General features: G+C 53.3%; 1 protein-coding gene across 1 annotated transcript in view; it reads right to left on the reverse strand.

The window, feature by feature from the left end:
* Positions 1-21,012, reverse strand: part of ankdd1a (ankyrin repeat and death domain containing 1A) — a 152,367-nt gene that overhangs the window by 91,692 nt on the left and 39,663 nt on the right. Inside the window, exons 3-4 of the mRNA XM_070859137.1 lie at positions 13,995-14,098; positions 12,595-12,693 (exon numbers count right to left, since the gene is read on the reverse strand). Coding sequence (XP_070715238.1) covers positions 12,595-12,693; positions 13,995-14,098 — 203 coding nt within the window. The remainder of the gene's footprint in view (positions 1-12,594; positions 12,694-13,994; positions 14,099-21,012) is intronic.

Genomic DNA, 21,012 nt, shown 5'->3' on the forward strand with positions numbered 1-21,012 from the left:
ATGTACACTGTGGCCCAGGCATACTGGCTCCATGTACACTGTGGCCCAGGCACACTGGCTCCATGTACACTGTGGCCCAGGTACACTGGCTCCATGTACACTGTGGCCCAGGCACACTGGCTCATGTACACTGTGGCCCAGGCACATGGCTCCATGTACACTGTGGTCCACAAACACTGGCTCCATGTACACTGTGGCCCACGTACACTGGCTCCATGTACTCTGTGGCCCACGTACACTGGCACCATCCACACTGTGGCCCACACACACTGGCTCCATGTACACTGTGGCCCACGCACACTGGCACGATGTACACTGTGGCCCACGTACACTGGCTCCATGAACACTGTAGCCCAGGTACACTGGCTCGATGTACACTGTGGCACACACACACCTGCTCCATGTACACTGTGGCCCAAGCACATTGGCTCATGTCCAGTGTGGCACACGCGCACTGGCTCCACATACACTGTGGCCCAGGCACACTGGCTCCATGTACACTGTGGCCCAGGCACACTGGCTCCATGTACACTGTGGCCCAGGCACACTGGCTCCATGTACACTGTGGCACACGCACACTTGCTCCATGTACACGGTGGCCCAGGCACACTGGCTCCATGTACACTGTAGCCCACGCACACTGGCTCCATGTACACTGTGGCCCAGGCACACTGGCTCCATGTACACTGTGGCCCAAGCACACTGGCTCATGTACTGTGTGGCACATGCGCATTGGCTCCACGTACACTGTGGCCCAGGCACACTGGCTCGATGTACACTGTGGGCCTTGCACACTGGCTCATGTACACTGTGGCCTTTGCACACTGGCTCATGTACACTGTGGCGCAAGCACACGGGCTCCACATACACTGTGGCCCAGGAAAACTGGCTCATGTACAGTCTGGCACACGCACACTGGCTCCGCGTACACTGTGGCCCAGGCACACTGGCTCCATGTACACTGTGGGACTTGCACACTGGCTCATGTACACTGTGGCCCATGTACACTGCCTCCATCTACACTGTGGCCCAGGCACACTGGCTCGTGTACACTGTGGCCCATGCACACTGGCTCCATGCACACTGTGCCCCACATACACTGGCACCATCTACACTGTGGCCCAGGCACACTGGCTCATGTACACTGTGGCACATGCACACTGGCTCCATGTACACTGTGGCCCATGTACACTGGCACCATCCACACTGTGGCCCATGCAAACTGGCTCCATGTGCACTTTGGCCCACGCAAACTGGCTCGATGTACACTGTGGCCCACGCACACTGGCTCCATGTACACTATGGCCCACATACACTGGCACATCCACACTGTGGCCCATGCACACTGGCTCCATGTACACTGTGGCCCAGGCACACTGACTCATGTACACTGTGGCCCAGGCACACTGGCTCCATGTACACTGTGGCCCACGCACACTGGCAGCATGTACACCGTGGCCCACGTACACTGGCTCCATGTACATTGTGGCCCACGCACACTGGCTCCATGTACACTGTGGCCCAGGTACACTGGCTCCATGTGCACTTTGGCCCACGCAAACTGGCTCGATGTACACTGTGGCCCACGCACACTGGCTCCATGTACACTATGGCCCACATACACTGGCACATCCACACTGTGGCCCATGCACACTGGCTCCATGTACACTGTGGCCCAGGCACACTGACTCATGTACACTGTGGCCCAGGCACACTGGCTCCATGTACACTGTGGCCCACGCACACTGGCAGCATGTACACCGTGGCCCACGTACACTGGCTCCATGTACACTGTGGCCCACGCACACTGGCTCCATGTACACTGTGGCCCAGGTACACTGGCTCCACGTACACTGTGGCCCATGTACACTGTGGCCCACGCACACTGGCTCCATGTACACTGTGGCCCAGGTACACTGTGGTCCACGTACACTGGCTCCACGTACACTATGGCCCATGTACACTGTGGCCCACGTACACTGGCTCCATGAACACTGTAGCCCAGATATACTGGCTCGATGTACACTGTGGCACACGCACACTTGCTCCATGTACACTGTGGCCCAGGCACACTGGCTCTATGTACACTGTAGCCCATGCACACTGGCTCCATGTACAGTGTGGCCCAGGCACACTGGCTCCATGTACACTGTGGTCCACGTACACTGGCTCCATGTGCACTGTGGCCCACTTACACTGGCTGCATCTACACTGTGGCCCAGGCACACTGGCTCATGTACACTGTGGCACATGCACACTGGCTCCATGTACACTGTGGCCCACGCACACTGGCTCCATGTACACTGTGGCCCATGTACACTGGCACTATCCACACTGTGGCCCATGCAAACTGGCTCCATGTACACTGTGGCCCATGCAAACTGGCTCGATGTACACTGTGGCCCACGCACACTGGCTCCATGTACACTATGGCCCACATACACTGGCACCATCCACACTGTGGCCCATGCACACTGGCTCCATGTACACTGTGGCCCAGGCACACTGGCTCATGTACACTGTGGCCCAGGCACACTGGCTCCATGTACACTGTGGCCCACACACACTGGCAGCATGTACACCGTGGCCCACGTACACTGGCTCCATGTACACTGTGGCCCACGCACACTGGCTCCATGTACACTGTGGCCCAGGTACACTGTGGCCCACGCACAATGGCTCCATGTACACTGTGGTCCACGTACACTGGCGCCACGTACACTTTGGCCCATGTACACTGTGGCCCACGTACACTGGCTCCATGAACACTGTAGCCCAGTTATACTGGCTCGATGTACACTGTGGCACACGCACACTTGCTCCATGTACACTGTGGCCCAGGCACACTGGCTCTATGTACACTGTAGCCCATGCACACTGGCTCCATGTACAGTGTGGCCCAGGCACACTGGATTCAAGTACACTGTGGTCCACGTACACTGGCTCCATGTGCACTGTGGCCCACTTACACTGGCTGCATCTACACTGTGGCGCATGTACACTGGCTCCATGTACACTGTGGCACATGCACACTGGCTCCATGTACACCGTGGCTCAGCACACTGGCTCCATGCACACTGTGGCCCAGCACACTGGCTCCATGTAGACTGTGGCCCACATACACTGGCATCATCCACACTGTGGCCCACGCACACTGGCTTCATGTACACTGTGGCCCACGCACACTGGCTCCATGTACACTGTGGCTCACGTACACTGGCTCCATGAACACTGTAGCCCAGGTACATAGGTGCCATGTACACTGTGGCACACGCACACTTGCTCTATGTACACTGTGGCCCAGGCACACTGGCTCCATGTACACTGTGGTCCAGGCACACTGGCTCCATGTGCACTGTGACCCACGTACACTGGCACCATGTACACTGTAGCCCATGTACACTGGATCCACGTACACTGTGGCCCATGTACACTGTGGCCCACGTACACTGGCTCCATGAACACTGTACCCCAGGTACACAGGCTCCATGTACACTGTGGCACACGCACACTTGCTCTATGTACACTGTGGCCCAGGCACACTGGCTCCATGTACACTGTGGTCCACGCCCACTGGCTCCATGTACACTGTAGCCCACGCACGCTGGCTCCATGTACAATGTGGCCCAGGCACAATGGCTCCATGTATACTGTGGTCCACGTAAACTGGCTCCATGTACACTGTGGCCCACATACACTGGCACCATCTACACTGTGGCCCAGGCACACTGGCTCATGTACACTGTGGCACATGCACACTGGCTCCATGTACACTGTGGCCCACGCACACTGGCTCCATGTACACTGTGGCCCATGTACACTGGCACTATCCACACTGTGGCCCATGCAAACTGGCTCCATGTACACTGTGGCCCATGCAAACTGGCTCCATGTACACTGTGGCTCAGCACACTGTGGCCCAGCACAATGGCTCCATGTACACTGTGGCCCACGCACACTGGCACCATCCACGCTGTGGCCCACGCACACTGGCTCCATGTACACTGTGGCCCACGCACACTGGCTCCATGTACACTGTGGCCCAGGTACACTGGCTCCATGTACACTGTGGCCCACGTGCACTGGCTCCGTGTACACTGTGGCCCACGTACACTGGCTCCATATGCACTTTGGCCCAGGTACAATGGCTCCATGTACACTGTGGTCCACGCACACTGGCTCCATGTACACTTTGGCCCAGGTACACTGGCTCCATGTACACTGTGGTCCACGTACACTGGCTCCACACACACTGTGGCCCATGTACACTTGCTCCATGTGCACTGTGGCCCACGTACACTGTGGCCCACGTACACTGGCTCCATGAACACTGTAGCCCAGGTACACAGGCTCCATGTACACTGTGGCACACACACACTTGCTCTATGTACACTGTGGCCCAGGCACAGTGGCTCCATGTACACTGTGGTCCACGCCCATTGGCTTCATGTACACTGTAGCCCACGCACACTGGCTCCATGTACACTGTGGCCCAGGCACACTGGCTCCATGTACACTGTGGTCCACGTACACTGGCTCCATGGACACTGTGGCCCACTTACACTGGCTCCGTGTACACTGTGGCCCACGTACACTGGCTCCATCCACACTGTGGCCAGCGTACATTGTGGCTCACCACACTGGCTCCATGTACACTGTGGCCCAAGCACACTGGCTCATGTAGTGTGGCACACGCACAGTTGCTCCACGTACACTGTGGCCCAGGCACACTGGCTCCACTTACACTGTGGCCCAGGCACACTGGCTCCATGTACACCGTGGCCTTTGCACACTGGCTCATGTACACTGTGGCACACGCACTCCACGTACACTGTGGCCCATGTACACTGGCTCCATCTACACTGTGGCCCACGCACACTGTTGCCCACGTACACTGGCTCGTGTACACTGTGGTCCATGCACACTGGCTCCATGTACACTATGGCCCACATATACTGGCACCATCCACACTGGCTCCATTAACACTGTAGCCCAGGTACACTGGCTCCATGTACACTGTGGCACACGCACACTTGTTCCATGTACACTGTGGCACACGCACACTGGCTCCATGTACACTGTGGCCCAGGCACACTGGCTAAATGTATACAGTGGTCCACGCACACTGGCTCCATGTACACTGTAGCCCACGCACACTGGCTCCATGTACACTGTGGCCCAGGCACACTGGCTCCATGTACACTGTGGTCCACGTACACTGGCTCCATGTACACTGTGGCCCACTTACACTGGCTGCACCTACACTGTGGCCCATGTATACTGGCTCCATGTACACTGTGGCACATGCACACTGGCTCCATGTACACTGTAGCCCAAGCACACTGGCTCCGTGTACACTGTGGCCCACATACACTGGCACCTTCCACACTGTGGCCCACGCACACTGGCTCCATGTACACTGTGGCCCACGCACACTGGCACCATGTACACTGTGGCCCACGTACACTGGCTCCATTTACACTGTGGCCCACGCACACTGGCTCCATGCACACTGTGGCCCAGGTACACTAGCTCCATGTACACTGTGGTCCACGTACGCTGGCTCCATGAACACTGTAGCCCAGGTACACAGGTTCCATGTACATTGTGGCACACGCACACTTGCTCTATGTACACTGTGGCCCAGGCACACTGGCTCCATGTACACTGTGGCCCATGTACACTGGCACCATGTACACCATGGCCCACGTACACTGGCTCCATGTACACTGTGGTCCACGTACACTGGCTCCATGTACACTGTGGCCCAGGTACACTGGCTCCATGTACACTGTGGCACACGCACATTTGCTCTATGTGCACTGTGGCCCAGGCACACTGGCTCCATGTAAACTGTGGCCCACGCACACTGGCTCCATGCACACTGTGGCCCAGGTACACTAGCTCCATGTACACTGTGGTCCACGTACACTGGCTCCATGAACACTGTAGCCCAGGTACACAGGTTCCATGTACATTGTGGCACACGCACACTTGCTCTATGTACACTGTGGCCCAGGCACACTGGCTCCATGTACACTGTGGCCCATGTACACTGGCACCATGTACACCATGGCCCACGTACACTGGCTCCATGTACACTGTGGTCCACGCACACTGGCTCCATGTACAGTGTGGCCCAGGTACACTGGCTCCATGTACACTGTGGTCCACGTACACTGGCTCCACGTACAGTGTGACCCATGTACACTTGCTCCATGTACACTGTGGCTCACGTACACTGTGGCACACGTACACTGGCTCCATGAACACTGTAGCCCAGGTACACAGGCTCCATGTACACTGTGGCACACGCACATTTGCTCTATGTGCACTGTGGCCCAGGCACACTGGCTCCATGTACACTGTGGTCCACGCCCACGGGCTCCATGTACACTGTAGCCCACGCACCTTGCTCCATGTACACTATGGCCCAGGCACACTGGCGCCATGTACACTGTGGTCCACGTACACTGGCTCCATGTACACTGTGGCCCACTTACGCTGGCTGCATCTACACTGTGGTCCACGCACACTGGCTCCATGTACACTGTGGCCCATGTACACTGGCTCAATGTACACTGTGGCCCACGTACACTGGCTCCATCCACACTGTAGCCCATGTACACTGCCTCCATTTACACTGTGGTCCACGTACACTGGCTCCATGTACACTGTGGTTCAGCACACTGGCTCCATGCACACTGTGGCTCAGCAAACTGGCTCCATGTACACTGTGGCCCAAGCACACTGGCTCATGTACAGTGAGGCACACGCACACTGGCTCCACGTACACTGTGGCCCAGGCACACTGGCTCCATGCACACTGTGGCCCAGGTACACTAGCTCCATGTACACTGTGGTCCACGTACACTGGCTCCATGTACACTGTGGCCCACATACACTGGCTCCATGAACACTGTGGCCCAGGTAAACAGGCTCCATGTACACTGTGGCACACGCACACTTGCTCTATGTACACTGTGGCCCAGGCACACTGGCTCCATGTACAGTGTGGTCCAGGCACACTGGCTCCATGTACACTGTGGCCCACGTACACTAGCACCATGTAGACCATGGCCCACGTACACTGACTCCATGTACACTGTGGCCCACGCACACTGGCTCCATGTACACTGTGGCCCAGGTACACTGGCTCCATGTACACTGTGGTCCACGTACACTGGCTCCACTTACACTGTGGCCCATGTACACTTGCTCCATGTACACTGTGGCCCACGTACACTGTGGCCCACGTACACTGGCTCCATGAACACTGTCTCCATGAACACTGTGGCCCACTTACACTGGTTGCATCTACACTGTAGTCCAGGCACACTGGCTCCATGTACACTGTGGCCCACGTACACTGGCTCCATCCACACTGTGGCCCATGTACACTGGCTCCATGTACACTGTGGCCCACGCACACTGGCTCCATGTACACTGTGGCCCACGCACACTAGCTCCATGTACACTGTGGCCCACTCACACTGGCTCCATGTACACTGTGGGCCACGTACACTGGCACCATCCACACTGTGGCCCACGCACACTGTTGCCCACGTACACTGGCTCGTGTACACTGTGGCCCATGCACACTGGCTCCATGTACACTGTGGCCCAGGCACACTGGCTAAATGTATACAGTGGTCCACGCACACTGGCTCCATGTACACTGTAGCCCACGCACACTGGCTCCATGTACACTGTGGCCCAGGCACACTGGCTCCATGTACACTGTGGTCCACGTACACTGGCTCCATGTACACTGTGGCCCACTTACACTGGCTGCATCTACACTGTGGCCCATGTACACTGTGGCACATGCACACTGGCTCCATGTACACTGTAGCCCAAGCACACTGGCTCCATGTATACTGTGGCCCACATACACTGGCACCTTCCACACTGTGGCCCACGCACACTGGCTCCATGTACACTGTGGCCCACGCACACTGGCACCATGTACACTGTGGCCCACGTACACTGGCTCCATGTACACTGTGGCCCACGCACACTGGCTCCATGCACTTTGTGGCCCAGGTACACTAGCTCCATGTACACTGTGGTCCACGTACGCTGGCTCCATGAACACTGTAGCCCAGGTACACAGGTTCCATGTACATTGTGGCCCATGTACACTGGCTCCATGTACACTGTGGCCCACGCACACTGGCTCCATGTACACTGTGGCCCACGCACACTAGCTCCATGTACACTGTGGCCCACTCACACTGGCTCCATGCACACTGTGGGCCACGTACACTGGCACCATCCACACTGTGGCCCACGCACACTGTTGCCCACGTACACTGGCTCGTGTACACTGTGGCCCATGCACACTGGCTCCATGTACACTATGGCCCAGGCACACTGGCTCCATGTACACTGTGGCCCACGTACACTGGCTCCATCCACACTGTGGCCCATGTACACTGGCTCCATGTACACTGTGGCCCACGCACACTGGCTCCATGTACACTGTGGCCCACGCACACTAGCTCCATGTACACTGTGGCCCACTCACACTGGCTCCATGCACACTGTGGGCCACGTACACTGGCACCATCCACACTGTGGCCCACGCACACTGTTGCCCACGTACACTGGCTCGTGTACACTGTGGCCCATGCACACTGGCTCCATGTACACTATGGCCCACATATACTGGCACCATCCACACTGGCTCCATGAACACTGTAGCCCAGATGCACTGGCTCCATGTACACTGTGGCACACGCACACTTGGTCCATGTACACTGTGGCACACGCACACTGGCTCCATGTACACTGTGGCCCAGGCACACTGGCTAAATGTATACAGTGGTCCACGCACACTGGCTCCATGTACACTGTAGCCCACGCACACTGGCTCCATGTACACTGTGGCCCAGGCACACTGGCTCCATGTACACTGTGGTCCACGTACACTGGCTCCATGTACACTGTGGCCCACTTACACTGGCTGCACCTACACTGTGGCCCATGTACACTGTGGCACATGCACACTGGCTCCATGTACACTGTAGCCCAAGCACACTGGCTCCATGTACACTGTGGCCCACATACACTGGCACCTTCCACACTGTGGCCCACGCACACTGGCTCCATGTACACTGTGGCCCACGCACACTGGCACCATGTACACTGTGGCCCACGTACACTGGCTCCATGTACACTGTGGCCCACACACACTGGCTCCATGCACACTGTGGCCCAGGTACACTAGCTCCATGTACACTGTGGTCCACGTACGCTGGCTCCATGAACACTGTAGCCCAGGTACACAGGTTCCATGTACATTGTGGCACACGCACACTTGCTCTATGTACACTGTGGCCCAGGCACACTGGCTCCATGTACACTGTGGCCCATGTACACAGGCACCATGTACACCATGGCCCACGTACACTGGCTCCATGTACACTGTGGTCCACGCACACTGGCTCCATGTACACTGTGGCCCAGGGACACTGGCTCCATGTACACTGTGGCACACGCACATTTGCTCTATGTGCACTGTGGCCCAGGCACACTGGCTCCATGTACACTGTGGTCCACGCCCACTGGCTCCATGTACACTGTAGCCCACGCACCTTGCTCCATGTACACTATGGCCCAGGCACACTGGCGCCATGTACACTGTGGTCCACGTACACTGGCTCCTTGTACACTGTGGCCCACTTGCACTGGCCGCATCTCCACTGTGGTCCAGGCACACTGGCTCCATGTACACTGTGGCCCATGTACACTGGCTCAATGTACACTGTGGCCCACGTACACTGGCTCCATCCACACTGTAGCCCATGTACACTGGCTCCATTTACACTGTGGTCCACGTACACTGGCTCCATGTGCACTGTGGTTCAGCACACTGGCTCCATGCACACTGTGGCTCAGCAAACTGGCTCCATGTACACTGTGGCCCAAGCACACTGGCTCATGTACAGTGAGGCACACACACACTGGCTCCACGTACACTGTGGCCCAGGCACACTGGCTCCATGCACACTGTGGCCCAGGTACACTAGTTCCATGTACACTGTGGTCCACGTACACTGGCTCCATGTACACTGGCTCCATGAACACTGTGGCCCAGGTACACAGGCTCCATTGTACACTGTGGCACACGCACACTTGCTCTATGTACACTGTGGCCCAGGCACACTGGCTCCATGTACAGTGTGGTCCAGGCACACTGGCTCCATGTACACTGTGGTCCACGTACACTGGCTCCACTTACACTGTGGCCCATGTACACTTGCTCCATGTACACTGTGGCCCACGTACACTGGCTCCATGAACACTGTGGCCCACTTACACTGCGTGCATCTACACTGTGGTCCAGGCACACTGGCTCCATGTACACTGTGGCCCATGTACACTGGCTCCATCTACACTGTGGCTCAGGCACACTGGCTCATGTACACTGTGGCCCATGCACACTGGCTCCATGTACACTGTGGCCCACGCACACTGGCTCCATGTACACTGTGGCCCACGCACACTGGCTCCATGTACACTGTGGCCCACTCACACTGGCTCCATGTACACTATGGCCCACATATACTGGCACCATCCACACTGGCTCCATGAACACTGTAGCCCAGGTACACTGGCTCCATGTACACTGTGGCACACGCACACTTGTTCCATGTACACTGTGGCACACGCACACTGGCTCCATGTACACTGTGGTCCATGCACACTGGCTCCATGTACACTGTAGCCCACGCACACTGGCTCCATGTACACTGTGACCCAAGCACACTGGCTCATGTACAGTGTGGCACACGCACACTGGCTGCACGTACAAAGTGTCCCAGGCACACTGGCTCCATGTACACTGTGGCCCAGGCACACTGGCTCGTGTACACTGTGGCCCATGCACACTGGCTCCATGCACACTGTGGCCCACATACACTTGCACCATCTACACTGTGGCCCAGGCGCACTGGCTCACGTACACTGTGGCACATGCACACTGGCTCCATGTACACGGTGGCCCACGCACACTGGCTCCATGTATACTGTGGCCCACGCACACTGGCTCCATGTACACTGTGGCCCACGCACACTGGCACCATCCACAATGTGGCCCACGCACACTGGCTCCATGTACACTGTGGCCCAGGAACACTGGCTCCATGTACACCGTGGCCCACGTACACTGGCACCATCCACACTGTGGCCCAGGTACACTGGCTCCATGTGCACTGTGGTCCACATACACTGGCTCCACGTACACTGTGGCCCATGTACACGTGCTCCATGTACACTGTGGCCCACGTACACTGGCTCCATGAACATTGTAGCCCACGCACACTGGCTCCATGTACACTGTGGCCCAGACACACTGGCTCCATGCAAACTGTGGTCCACGTACACTGGCTCCATGTACACTGTGGCCCACTTACACTGGCTGCATCTACACTGTGGCCCATGTACACTGGCTCCATCTACACTGTGGCACATGCACACTGGCTCCATGTACACTGTGGCTCAGCACACTGGCTCCATGCACACTGTGGCTCAGCACACTGGCTCCATGCACACTGTGGCTCAGCACACTGGCTCCATGCACACTGTGGCACATGCACACAGGCTCCATGTACACTGTGGCACACGCACACTGGCTCCATGTACATTGTGGCCCACGCACACTGGCTCCATGTACACTGTGGCCCACGTGCACTGGCACCAGCCACACTGTGGCCGACGCAAACTGGCTCGATGTACACTGTGGCCCACGCACACTGGCTCCATGTACACTGTGGCCCACGCACACTGGCTCCATGTACACTGTGGCCCAGGCACACTGGCTCCATGTACACTGTGGCCCAGGAACACTGGCTCCATGTACACCATGGCCCACGTACACTGACACCATGTACACTGTGGCCCACGTACACTGGCTCCATGAACATTGTAGCCCAGGTACACTGGCTCGATGTACACTGTGGCACACGCACACTTGCTCCATGTACACTGTGGCCCAGGCACACTGGTTAAATGCATACTGTGGTCCATGTACACTGGCTCCATGTACACTGTGGCTCACATACACTGGCACCATCTGCACTGTGGCCCAGGCACACTGGCTCATGTACACTGTGGCCCACGCACTGGCTCCATGTACACTGTGGCCCACGCACACTAGCTCCATGTACACTGTGGCCCATGCACACTGGCTCCATGTACACTGTGGACCACATACACTGGCACCATCCACACTGTGGCCCACGCACACTAGCTCCATGTACACTGTGGCCCATGCACACTGGCTCCATGTACACTGTGGACCACATACACTGGCACCATCCACACTGTGGCCCACGTACACTGGCTCCATGTACACTGAGGTCCACGTACACTGGCTCCATGTACACTGTGGCCCAGGCACACTGGCTCCATGTACACTGTGGCCCATGCTCACTAGCTCACGTACACTGGCTCAGATACACTGTGGCTCAGGTGTAGTATTTGTGTCTGTATACAAATTGTGAACGTGGATAAAGCCAGCGAGCAGATCACTCTGAGTCCTGAAATTGAAAGCTGCCATATGTGAACAAGGATGTTTGAGTGACCTACACTGTCTTGATCATCCACTGAGGCATCATGGTCGAGCAGGAATTTCACGGCCTGTTCATGTCCAGCCCCGGCTGCCCAGTGCAGAGCCGTGCGGTCTTCCTGAAAATCAACAATTGAAGAGGATTGGCTGCTTCCAATCTACAGAACGATCCTCATCCCTGCACCCTTATTAAACAACCAACAAAAGGATCTCAGCTACCGGCACATCTGTCCAGGCACACCCTATCCCCGATCCCCCGGCACACTCAATCCCCGATCCCCCGGCACACACGATCCCCGATCACCAGCATACTCGATCCCTGATACCCCCAATCCCCAGCACACCCGATCCCAGATCCTCTGGCACACTTGATCCCCCGGCACACTCGATCCCCAATCCCCAGCACACTCTATCCTCGATCCCCCGGCATACCCGATCCCAGATCCCCCGGCACACTCAATCCCCGATCCCCCGGGCACACCCACTGGATCCCGCCCCTTGGGAAACACCTACATGAAGGGAGCAGAGGCCCGGGTACTGGGGATGTGTAAAGGGGGTAGTGTCCCAGCAGAATAGCTCACCGCCCATTTTCTCCTGATCTTATGAACCCAGAGAATCGCATTCCCCATGGAGCAAAGGTCAGGAAAATCTGCCCCCACAGTACAGATGTAACAGAATTTTCTTGCCAAATAGCATTCCTTTCTTCAGAAATTTGACTTCATCCAACAGCGCTTAAATTGCAAGAAAAGAATGATGAGAGAGCAGATTGTGGACCTTGTAAGGACTGCGTGCTGCACCCGGGCTCTCCCTAACTTTCCCTCACTGCCAGCTCCACTGCAGCTCCATTTGTAGATTAGTAAACACGCTGTAATGTTAAAACAAGGCTTGCATTTAGATAGCACCTCTCACTACCTCAGGCACCTAAAGGGCTTTACAGCCAATGAAGTACCTTGGAGTGTCGTCACTGTTGTAATATAGGAAAAGCTGCAAGCAATTTGCGCACAGCAAGCTCCCACAAACCACAATGTGATAATGAGCAGATATTGTCGTGTTGTGATGTTGACTGACACCGGGGAGAACTCCCCTGCCCTTCCATGTTGATAATCCTGATGGTGACGTGATGACTGTGGACCACGGCCAGTTTTTGATGCTGGGAGCAGATGTGTGTAAATGAAAAGAATGGAGCGGCTTGCTGTTTGTCCAGACTCTGCCTGACAGCACGGCGCAGTGACGCACCTGGCTAGCTCCCCTCACACTGAAGGGCAGTGTTTGCAGAGAGCTTCATTCCACAATAGTCATTGTGCACTGAGTATTTGGGCCATGCACTGTAAATAGTTGCTGTACATCCTTCAATGCTGTTCGTCCGGAACAGTGATCTGCATCGCGGCTTTTAGAAAAATAAATTCAATATTTTACCTACACTGTTTTTGGCATTAATATCCACTCCCTTCTTCAAGAGCTGCTCCATCCGGGGCAGGTCATTGGCCTTTGCTGCACCATGCAGATCCTGCTCTGTCCTCAGTACTTCAGCAAAAGAAAAAAAACAATCAAATATTCACACCTGACAAATGTACAATATTCCAGCAATTGGGAGAGATTGGGGCGTGTTTCATCACACCCAGAGTCCCTGCACCCGGAGTCCCCCCACCCGGAGTCCCCCGCACCCGGACTCCCCCGCACCCGCACTCCCCAGCACCCGGAGCTCCCAGCACCCGGAGCCCCCAGCACCCGGAGACCCCAGCACCCGGAGCCCCCAGCACCCGGAGCCCCCAGCACCCGGAGCTCCCAGCACCTGGAGCCCCCAGCACCCGGAACCCCAGCACCCGGAGACCCCAGCACCCAAAGAGCAATCAAAGTCCATCCAGTTCACCTTCCGGCATCCCGGTAGAGGAATAATATAATAACGGAGCTGTGACCAATCCTGGCAATCAATGTCTATCAATTAGTCTACAGCATTCCCAGACATGACCTGAGGAAAGGCGGACAGCTTCAGCAACCATAGGTTCAAAGTCACCTGCTGCTCCCAAAGCATGCTACACTTATCATGTCATGTCTCTAAATAGTCGTTCCTTACACTTATTCTTGCCCACAGACTTTCTACAGTCTTTTGCAACAACAACTTGCATGTATATAGCGCCTTTAACATCGGAAAACGTCTCGAGACGCTTCACAGGAGCAATAATCTAAAGAAATTTGGCACCGAGCCACATATTTGGGCAGATGACCAAAAGCTGGGTCAAAAAGGCAGGTTTTAAGGTGCGTCTTAAAGGGGGAAAGAGAGATAGAGAAGTGGCGAGGTTTAGGGAGGGAATTCCAGAGCCAGAGGTCTTGGCAGCTGTAGGTGGAGCAATTAAAATCGGGGATGCTCAAGAGGCCAGAATTAGAGGAGCGCAGATATCTCAGAGTGTTTTAGGCTGGAGGAGATTACAGAGTTAGAGAGGGGCAAGACCGTGGAGAGATTTGAAAACAAGGATGAGAATTTCACAATTGAAGCGTTGCTTAACCGGGAGCCAATCTAGGTCAGCGAGCATAAAGGTGATGGGTGAGTGGGGCTTGGTGCGAGTTAGGACACGCCAGCAGTGTTTGGGATCACCTCTAGTTTATGTAGGGTAGAATGTGGGAGGCCAGCCAGGAGTGCATTGGAATAGTCCAAGTCTAGAGGTAACAAAGGTACAGATGAGGATTTCAGCAGCAGATGAGCTGAGGCAAGGCAGAGTTGGGTGATGTTCGGCAGGTAGAAATAGGCGGACTTAGTGTTGCCACAGATATTTGATAGAAAGCTCAGCTCGGGGTCAAAAATGACAGCAAGGTTGTCATTTGGTTCAATCTGGTTCAGTCTCAGACACATGCCAGGGAGAGGAACAGAGTTTGTGGCGGGGACCAAACACAACGGCTTCGGGCTTCTCCTTATTTAGTTGGAGGAAATTTCTGCTCATCAAGTACTGGATCTCAAACAAGCAGTGTGACAAATCAGAGGCAACGGAGGGGTGGTGCTGAGGTCGAGCTGGGTGTCGTCAGCGTACATGTGGAAACTGACGCCGTGTTTTCAGATGATTGTGAGAAATAGGAGGGGGCCAAGCATAGATCCTTGGGGGAGGCCAGAGGTAACGGTGCGGGTCAGAGATGAGAAGCTAATGGAATACGCCTTGATTAAAAAGCTATTTCTTATTCTTAGGCAGTCCCTCGGAGTCGAGGATGACTTTATTTCTGTGTAATGTGTAATAGCATCTCGATTGTTTCTTAACTCTAACCAAATAGATTGTGTCCCGCCCACCTCAGTAACCAAGCCTGCCTTTTCTGAGCCACGTCTCCGTTATCGCCTCAACATCATATTCCCACATCGCTATTTGTGCCCGCAGCTCACCGGCCTTATTTACCACCAGTGATGCAAATAGCCACAACGGAATATGATGTCGTGGCAGGATTGGGTGCTAAATATTCCTGGATGTAAGGTGTTCAGGAAAGATAGGGAAGGAAAGATAGGCGATGGGGTGTCAGTATTGATTGAGGAGTCCTGGAGAAGGGGATGTCCGAGAGTGGTCAGGGACAGAATCGATTTGGTTAGACTGAAGAACAGTAGAGGTGCCATTTCTCTACTAGTGTATTCTATAGGCCACCAACTAGTGAGACGGATACAGAGGAGCAAATTTGCTGGGAAATTATAGTGATAATGGGGTCTCCAATTATCCTCATATAGTAACAGTGTAAAGGGCAGAGAGGGGAAAGAATTTCTGAAGTGTGTTGAGGAGAACACTCTGGAGCAGTACGTTTCCGGCCCATTGCTGGATCTGGTTCTGGGGAATGATGTCAAAGAGCGTCAGTAGGGGAACATTTAGGGAACAGTGATCATAGTATCATAAGGTTTAGATTAGCTATGGAAAAGGACAGGGAGCAATCTAGAGTAAAAATGATTAACTGGGGAAAGGCCAATTTCAATGCGTTGAGAATGGATCTGGCCAGGGTAAATTGGAATCAAAGATTGTCAGGCAAAAGTGTAATCGAACAATGGGCTGTCCTTAAGGAGATGGTTGGGGTACAGTCGAGGTACATTCTCATGAGGGGGAAAGGTAGGGCAACCAAAGTCAGAACTCCCTGGATGACGAAAGAGATAGACAGCAAGATGAAGCAGAAAAAGTATGACAGATGTCAGGTCGAGAATACGTGAGAACCAGGCTGAATATAGAAAGTTCAGAGGGGAAGTGAAAAAGGAAATAAGAGGGACAAAGAGAGAGTATGAGAATAGACTTGCAGCTAACATAAAAGGGAATCCAAAAGTCTTCTATAGGCATATAAATAGTAAACGGGGAGTAAGATGGGTGGGGCCCATTAGGGGCCAAAATGGAGATCTACACATGGAGGCAGAGGGCATGGCTGAGGTACTAAATGAGTACTTTGCCTCTGTCTTTACCAAGGAAGAGGAGACTGCCAAAGTCATGGTGAAAGAGGAGGTCGTTGAGATATTGGAAAGGATAAAAATTGATAGAGGTACCAGAAAGGCTGTCTGTACTTAAAGTAGACAAGTTAGCAGGACCAGATGGGATACACCCTCGTATCCAAAGGGAAGGGTAGAAATTGCAGAGATACTGGCTATAATCTTCCAATCTTCCAATCTTCCTTAGACAGGGGGTGGTGCCAGAGGACTAGAGAATTGCAAATGTTACACCCTTGTAAGGATAAACCTAGCAACTTCAGTTTAACCTCGGTTGTGATGAAGCTTTAAGAAACGATAATCCGAGACAAAATTACCAGTCACTTGGACAAGTGTGGATTAATTAAGGAAAGGCAGCACGGATTTGTTAAAGGCAAATCATGTTTAACCAACTTGATTGAGTTTTTTGATGAGGTAACAGAGAGGGTTGATGAGGCCAAAGCGGTTGGTGTGGTGTACATGGATTTCCAAAAGGCATAAAGTGTCACATAATAGGCTTGCCGGAAAAGTTGAAGCCCGTGGAACAAAATTGGGTCAGTGAGAGGAAAGAGAGAGTGGGGGTGAACGGTTGTTTTTCGGACTGGAGGAAGGTATACAGTGGTGTTCCCCAGGACTCGGTACTGGGAACACTGCTTTTCTTCACATATATCAATGACTTCAACTTGGGTGTACAGGGCACAATTTCAAAATTTGCAAATGACACAAAACTTGGAAGTATAGTGAACAGTGAGGGGGAGAGGGATAGACTTCAAGAGACACAGACAGGCTAGCGGAAATCGCAGGCACGTGACAGATATAATTTAATGCAAAAAATGTGGAGTGATACATTTTGGGAGGAAGAACAAGGCGAGGCAATATAAAGTGAAGGGTACAATTCTAAAGAGGGTGCAGATACAGAGAGCCCTGGGGGTATATGGGCACAAATCACTGAAGGTGGCAGGGCAGGGTGAGAAAGCGGTTAAAAAAGTATAAGGGATCCTGGGCTTCATAAATAGAGGCATAGGGTATAGAAACATAGAAAATAGGTGCAGGACTAGGCCATTCAGCCCTTCGAGCCTGCACCACCTTTCAATAGGATCATGACTGATCACGCAACTTCAGTACCCCATTCCTGCTTTCTCTCCATACCCCTTGATCCCTTTGACCGTAAGGGTCACATCTAACTCCCTTTTGAATATATCTGATGAACTGGCCCCAACAACTTTCTGTGATAGAGAATTCCACAGGTTCACAATTCTCTGAGTGAAGAAGTTTCTCCTCATCTCAGTCCTAAATGGCTTACCCCTTATCCTTAGACTGTGACCCCTGGTTCTGGACTTCCCTAACATCGGGAACATTCTTCCTGCATCTATCTTCTGGAATTTTTTGAGGATGTAACTAGCAGAGTGGACAAGGGAGAAACAGTGGATGTGTTGTATTTGGACTTGCAGAAGGCTTTTGACAAGGTCCCACACAAGAGATTGGTGTGCAAAATCAAAGCACATGGTATTGGGGGTAATATACTGACATCGATAGGGAACTGGTTGGCAGACAGGAAGCAGAGAGTCGGGATAAACGGGTCGTTTTCAGAATGCAGGCAGTGACTAGTGGAGTGCCGCAGGGCTCAGTGCTGGGACCCAGCTCGTTACAATATACATTAACGATTTGGATGAAGGAATAGAGTGTAATATTGCCAAGTTTGCGATGACACTAAACTGGGTGGCGGTGTGAGCAGTGAGGACGCTAAGAGGCTGCAGGGTGACTTGGACAGGTTAGGTGAGTGGGCAAATGCATGGCAGATGCAGTATAATGTGGATAAATGTGAGGTTATCCATTTTGGTGTCAAAAACACGAAGGCAGAATATTATCTGAATGGCGGCAGATTAGGAAAAGGGGAGGTGTAACGAGACCTGGGTGACATGGTTCATCAGTCACTGAAAGTTGGCATGCAGGTACAGCAGGCAGTGAAGAAGGCAAATGGTATGTTGGCCTTCATAGCTAGGGGATTTGAAAATAGAAGCAGAAAGGTCTTACTGCAGTTGTACAGGGCCTTAGTGAGGCCTCACCTGGAATATTGTGTTCAGTTTTGGTCTCCTAGTCTGAGGAAGGACCTTCTTGTTATTGAGGGAGTGCAGCGAAGGTTCACCAGACTGATTCCAGGGATGGCTGGGCTGTCATATGAGGAGAGACTGGATCAACTGGGCCTTTATTCACTGGAGTTTAGAAGGATGAGAGGGGATCTCATAGAAACATATAAGATTCTGACGGGACTGGAAAGGTTAGATGCGGGAAGAATGTTCCCGATGTTGGGGAAGTCCAGAACCAGAGGACATAGTCTTAAGATAAGGGGTAGGCCATTTAGGACTGAGATGAGGAGAAACTTCTTCACTCAGACAGTTGTTAACCTGTGGAATTCCCTGTCGCAGAGTTGTTGATGCCAGTTCACTGGATATATTCAAGAGGGAGTTAGATATGACTCTTACGGTTAAGAGGATCAAGGGGTATGGAGAGAAAGCAGGAAAGGGGTACTGAAGGAATGATCAGCCATGATCTTATTGAATGGCGATGCAGGCTCGAAGGGCCGAATAGCCTACTCCTGCACCTATTTTCTATGTTTCTATGTTTCTAACCTGTCCAATCCCATCAGAATTTTATATGTTTCTATGAGATCCCCTCTCGTTCTTTTAAATTCCAGTGAATATAAGCCTAGTTGATCCAGTCTTTCTTCATATGTCAGTCCTGCCATCCCGGGAATCAGTCTGGTGAACCTTCACTGTACTCCCTCAATAGCAAGAATGTCCTTCCTCAGATCAGGGGAACAAAACTGAACACAATATTCAAGGTATGGCCTCCCAAAGGCCCTGTACAATTGTAGTAAGACCTCCCTGCTCCTATACTCAAATCCTCTCGCTATGAAGGCCAACATGCCATTTGTCTTCTTCGCCTCCTGCTTTACCTGCATGCCAACTTTCAATGACTGATGTACCATGACACCCAGGTCTCGTTGCACCTCCCCTTTTCCTAATCTGTCACCATTCAGATAATATTCTGCCTTCCTGTTTTTGCCACCAAAGTGGATAACCTCACATTTATCCACATTATACTGCATCTGCCATGCATTTGCCCACTCACCTAACCTATAAAGGAAAGGAAGTTATGATGAACCTGTATAAAAGACTGGTTCGGGCACAACTGGAGTATTGTGTCCAATTCTGGGCCCCGCACTTTAGGAAGGATGTGAAGGCCTCAGAGAGGGTGCAGATAAGATTTACGAGAATGGTTCCAGGGATGAGGGACTTCAGTGATGTGGAGAGACTGGAGAAGCTGGGGTTGTTCTCCTTGGAGCAGAGAAGGTTGAGAGGAGATTTGATCGAGGTGTTCAAAATCATGATGGGTCTGCACAGAGAGAGAGAGAAACTGTTCCCATTGGGGGAAGGGTCGAGAACCAGAGGACACAGATTTAAGGTGATTGACAGAAGAACCAAAGGCGACGTGAGGAAAACATTTTTTACGCAGCGAGTGGTTAGGATCTGGAATGCATGGCCTGAGAGGGTGGTGGAGGCAGACTCAATCCTGTCTTTTAAAATTGGATAAGGACCTGAAGGGAAAAAAATTGCAAGGAAAGTGCGGGGGAGTGGGACTGGCTGAGGTGGTCTTGCAGAGAGCCGGCACGGGCTCGACGGGCCGAATGGCCCCCTCCTGTGCAGTAACCGTTCGACGATTCATTCGATGATGCTGTGGTGTAGTGCCCTCTGCAGGCTATCTGTGTGAGCAGTGCAAGCAACTCTTTGTCTCATTAAACAATCAGATTGAAGAATGAGACACAGTCTGTAGCAGGAAATGAAGGTAGAATAGTTCAGTCAATGCCAAATCAGGTGCAGAAAGTGAAATACAGAAAGTGAAATACAGTGAGGGAAAGAAAGATGGGATTAACAGAGAGAGATCGATAAAACAGGCAGAAAGAAAAAGGTTTTAAAAAACCTTAATTTTTTATTAAGAACTGAGACTCCACACTTGGAAAAAGGTTAAT

The sequence above is a fragment of the Pristiophorus japonicus genome, chromosome 17, assembly GCF_044704955.1.
Source record: "Pristiophorus japonicus isolate sPriJap1 chromosome 17, sPriJap1.hap1, whole genome shotgun sequence".
NCBI classification, from domain to species: domain Eukaryota; kingdom Metazoa; phylum Chordata; class Chondrichthyes; family Pristiophoridae; genus Pristiophorus; species Pristiophorus japonicus.